The sequence below is a fragment of the Oreochromis niloticus genome, linkage group LG19 (assembly GCF_001858045.2).
Source record: "Oreochromis niloticus isolate F11D_XX linkage group LG19, O_niloticus_UMD_NMBU, whole genome shotgun sequence".
NCBI lineage: Eukaryota > Metazoa > Chordata > Actinopteri > Cichliformes > Cichlidae > Oreochromis > Oreochromis niloticus.
In genome coordinates, this window is record NC_031983.2 from 15,922,674 (window position 1) to 15,927,363 (window position 4,690).

A 4,690-nucleotide genomic window follows, 5' to 3' on the forward strand; every position below is an offset into this window, starting at 1 on the left:
AAATCGTCTGAAATGGGATTCATGGAACATTCCTGAAGTTAAAGAAAATACACTGTTGGAAAAAAAGTCACAGTCGGACCTTTTTATTGTCTTGGGCTTAGTTCCATGTTTCATCCGACTCTGACAGGAGGGTGAATAACAGGAGACATTACCTCATGCTGTCAAACAAGTTTTTTTGTTTTACCAACCGTCCATGAACTCCTATCTGTTTAGATGACACATTTTGAAAAATATAATTATATAATTATAATTACAAATACAATTACATTTAAGGCCATATTTGAGCATTCTTCTGTGCTAAATATCAATGAAGTTAAAATTCAATGGCAAGCAAGGGTGTGGTTGTTCTTTAAAACCAGTGATCCAGTATAGCTTTCTCTTGACATCCTATTGACATTCGTAGCATGACAGGATATGAGGCTCAAATTTCAAATGTGCCATTCTACTGCTCATCCTCTAATTGATGTCTATTAGACACAATTTTGGATTTAATGCCATAATAACCCTGCTACACAATTGAATGGCATTCCCACCTTTCTTTTATATTGCACATGTGATAAACACAAGCTAAGATAATGAAACAAATAGATGGCAGCAGTTTAACAGTGTTTATACTATTAACATAATATTTACATGGTTAGATTTTCCACTTCACTTGTGTGCATGTGCGTGGTTATGTAGTTGGAGTGCTCTGTGCTGTGGCATGATGCAGATTTACTGCTAATGACTTGGAATGTTTTAGTGATGAACTTAAAAAAATTCAAAGAGTGATTTTTTGTTTTTATTTTTTTGCATTACATTAAAATATTGTGTTTCTATTCATGTTACATCAAAAAGAAAGTCTGTGTGGATATTTGCAAGGGTTTTAAATTTACAAGTACAATTTACAATGCTTTAAGTAGTTTATTTAATGTTTAAAATCACCAAACACTGCTGGACACTGAAATGCATACCTCTTTTTCACAGCAATCTTAATGTAACACTCACTCAATATTATCATTTGTAGGCACAATAAATAAATAAAACCTTACAGACTTCTGTTGTCCCCTGTGGTGTGTTTCTGCTTTGTTATTTTTAATGCTTCTTTAAGCTGTCCATCATGAGTCTTATACTTTTTAAAAACAAGTCTGTATCCTCTATACTTTAGGTTCAGTGCGCTGCTGAGGAGGCCGTGCTAAAAGTAGCTGTGCTCAATCAGTGGCATGAGCTCCCCCTGGTGGGCCAGTGACGCAGTACAAATGAGGATGTGGACAAAAAGTATGGAATTAAACAAAGATCAATGATTTAACTAGGAAAAATGAACATTTTGCAGATTTTGAAGTGGTCTGTAGTTACTTTATTTTATATCTGTGCAATGTCAACGTCAAATTCTGTTATTAGAAGCCAGCAAAATCACTATAAATAAAATGCACTTCCTAAGTTTTGCAACATTTAAATTTCTCAGTGTCGCACTACATGGGACATTAATAGAGCAGATATAGCCACAAATCAGAGATGGCATGAGTTTTATACGCTGGATGGCAGTAACTCCAACAAGCCTTTATTTGGTAAGCAGCAGCCAGATCTCTATGCAAGTTATGTGGTTAGTGGGCTGCCTGTGGCTGCTTTGTCTCAAGAGCACGCATTGCCATATCCAGAGGTGGGAAGTGACAAAGAACAAAATACTTTGCTGCTGTACTTAAGTGAAATTTTCCAGTGTCTGTACTTTACTTTTACTCCCTACATTTTTAAACAAAAATCTGTTCTTTCTACTTTTTACATTTTCACAACAGGCTTGTTGTTTTTGGTTTAACAGATTTGAAGGGTGTTATTTTTTACATCACTGCGGGCCCTAAACAGTCACACATGAAAGCAGTCCTGTTCGCCTATTAATCAACAGGGTATGTGGCACAAAAAGAAAGAAAGAAAAAAGGAGCACTGCGTGCCATAGTCAAGGGTTAAAGTGGCCTGGTGTTTTTATTTATTTATTTATTATATTTATTTTTTGGGCACAGTACCAGAACGATTGCAAACTGTTTGCACGCAGGTTGTCGCACTGTGTATCTGCTAGCTCCAGCTGGTCCAGCTGCCATATTTCACAGGAAACTGTGGTGAATTCACAGTAAAGCGCAGTGTGTGAGTGGTGCAAAGTGGCTGTGGTTTCATGGTCAGAGTTAGGTTACATCAAGTGTAGCAGAGATGAATTTGAAGTTAAGCTGATGATGCTTAGATTCAATCAATGAATTCCACCTTCATATCAACTTTATACCATCTAGAAAAAAGACAGCATAAACAGTCAGTGTACTGTCAGTGTAGAGGATGGAAATAATACAGGACAACTCACGAAACATCTGCTGACATCTTGTTGAATTCACTTGTGTACGTCCACAAAGAGCAGCAGGTCAGCTGATCGCAGCCTGTACACTAAGAAAATTTACTGGAGCCCACAATAGAAATTATTGTGAGTTGTGAATCTTTTTTCCACATTGAGCAAATCTGATTTTAGGGCCTGCTGAATCCCACAAACCTCTTCCCTACTCATTTTCCTGTTTATAAGTAAAGTCACACTCTACAATATAGGCAACAGAAAATAGAATTTTTTTCATGTTCTACTTTACTGATTCAAGCTGAGCACCTTTATTAAAATTAAAATTTAGACTTAAATAAACTCAATATTCCTATTTACTTTTTCACTTTTAGAAGTTGAATTAATCAATCAGAATCAGCATACTTTATTAATCCCTATGGAAGTTATGTGGGTTACAGTTGCTCCAAACAGACTAGACTATTTAACAATACAATATCTTACAGATTTAAGAAATTTTAGAAATAGCACAATATATACAAATCACTCAATAATAAATATCAAGGATGGACAGAGGTGATTATAAATAAATATCGAGAATGTTAAGAGGAATATTACAGAGTAGAAAAGATCGTGTGCAAAAAGGATGTAACTGTTGCAGTGAGTTTTACAGGGAGATGGCGACGGGCAGGAATGATTTCATGTGTCGTTCAGTGGTGCTTTTTAGTACTTTAATTAGTGTGGCAGAACGCCATCACATGCAAATATATGTTCCTGGAAAGTTATACAAATGTGTATAGAATGGGGACACTCTAATAAAGTAAATGCTACATTTTGGCACATTCAGAACAGTCCTGCGGTTTAAAAAACACAAATATTTACTTGTGAAGAGTTTTTTTATTCTGTTGCATTTGTGGGATTTTATATTCACCTGTGCTCAGACACGGAATTAAGAAACTTGATGATCTCATTTTGCTCAGTACTGTAAAAACAGGACAGCTTCCGTAATGAAATCATCAAACACTGTTTTTATTTTGAGCACAACAACATTTCCCCATTATTTGCATTTTCAGATCTTATCTCCTTTCACTGTGAGCATGAGCTTCTCATTCGGGCTTTAGTCACCGCTGTGTCAGGATGGACTCTGCGATCATCAACAGCACAAACTCATGCACGGCCAACTCCTCGGTGCAGAGCTACATGTATCCAACGGCGTACTCTCTTTTTTTTATTGTGGGCTTTCCAGCTAACTCCCTGTCTCTGTATGTGGCCTGGATACTGATGAAGAAGGGGAACAACATGGCAGTCTATCTTGTCACCCTGTGCATTTCTGACCTACTCTACACAGTCACTCTGCCTATTTGGATAGTACAGGCCACGGGGCAACACATAGGTGACGGACTTTGCAACCTCATGGCTGTAATCATGTACAACAGCTTTTTTGTTGGTTCTGGTCTCCTTTGCTGCATCTGTGCTGATCGCTATCTGGCAGTGGTCTACCCACTCCACTTTAACCGGGTCAGGGAGGTGAGGACAGCAGTGCTTGTGAGTATAGCTGTCTGGGCTTTGGAGATTGCCATCCACATTGTCTTACTTCACCACATGGGGGCACTGCAAGCTTCAAGATACTTGTGTGATCAGCAGATACCCATGACACAAGAAGATGCCACTGTTGCCCTTACAAGGTTCGCCTTGAGTTTCCTGGTTCCTACCTTCATCATGACTTTTTGCTATCATAACATCATGCTCTCTCTCAAACGGAACACCTCCATCCAAGTGGAAGAGCGCAGGAAAGTGGAATGGCTGTTGTTGCTACTCCTTCTAACCTACATAGTGTCTTTTATGCCCTACCAGTTGGTCATGCTGCTCAGGGCTATACTGGAGCCTGGGACCTGCGTCTGGGCAACTAAGCTCAAAAGTGCATTCATGGTGACAGTTGCCACCACAACGCTAAACAGTACACTGGATCCTATAATATACTGTCTAATCAATGAGAGCGCAAAGACAGAGATTAAGAAAACTGCACAAATCGTGAGGGGGTTTTTTATGCGTAGAAAGCACAGTGATAGCTCTGTTTGAATGATTTCTTTCCCCTTCTTTTAACATAAAATGTAAATATAATGAAAATCTAATTATTATTTGCGGCTGTGCAACCTACATGTAACCTACACGTGAACTAAGTTTAGGCATATTAATTATTGTTTGTATTTCTTCTGTATCTTTGTCTTTAAGGTGATGTTTAATTTTAACTGTAATTTGTGTAATATGAAATATTTGGCTTTGGTGTTAATGGTTTCATTTTGATCCAGTGTTCAGTATTATTGTGTATCACTGCACTTGAATATTTGAGTGTATTTTTGCACAAAGAGAAGCACACTGTGGAATTAACCTCTTGTATTTATAACA

At 37.7% G+C, this 4,690-nt stretch overlaps 2 protein-coding genes across 2 annotated transcripts in view; both read left to right on the forward strand.

Moving 5' to 3' along the window:
* LOC100689737 (B2 bradykinin receptor) overlaps window positions 1-1,038 on the forward strand; it is a 4,417-nt gene extending 3,379 nt beyond the window's left edge. The window contains exon 2 of the mRNA XM_005477167.2: window positions 1-1,038. This exon is cut by the window's left edge and continues 1,382 nt beyond it. The gene's annotated coding sequence lies outside the window, so the exon portion shown is untranslated.
* Window positions 1,039-3,410: 2,372 nt separating this feature from the next.
* Window positions 3,411-4,690, forward strand: gpr65 (G protein-coupled receptor 65). Its single transcript, XM_005477420.3, has one exon. It carries the CDS (start codon window positions 3,422-3,424, stop codon window positions 4,361-4,363), a length of 942 nt encoding a protein of 313 aa, XP_005477477.1. The 5' UTR covers window positions 3,411-3,421; the 3' UTR covers window positions 4,364-4,690.

Excerpts from the sequence above, each read along its gene's own strand:
- gpr65 (XM_005477420.3), top strand. The coding sequence starts at position 3,422 with ATGGACTCTGCGATCATCAACAGCACAAACTCATGCACGGCCAACTCC.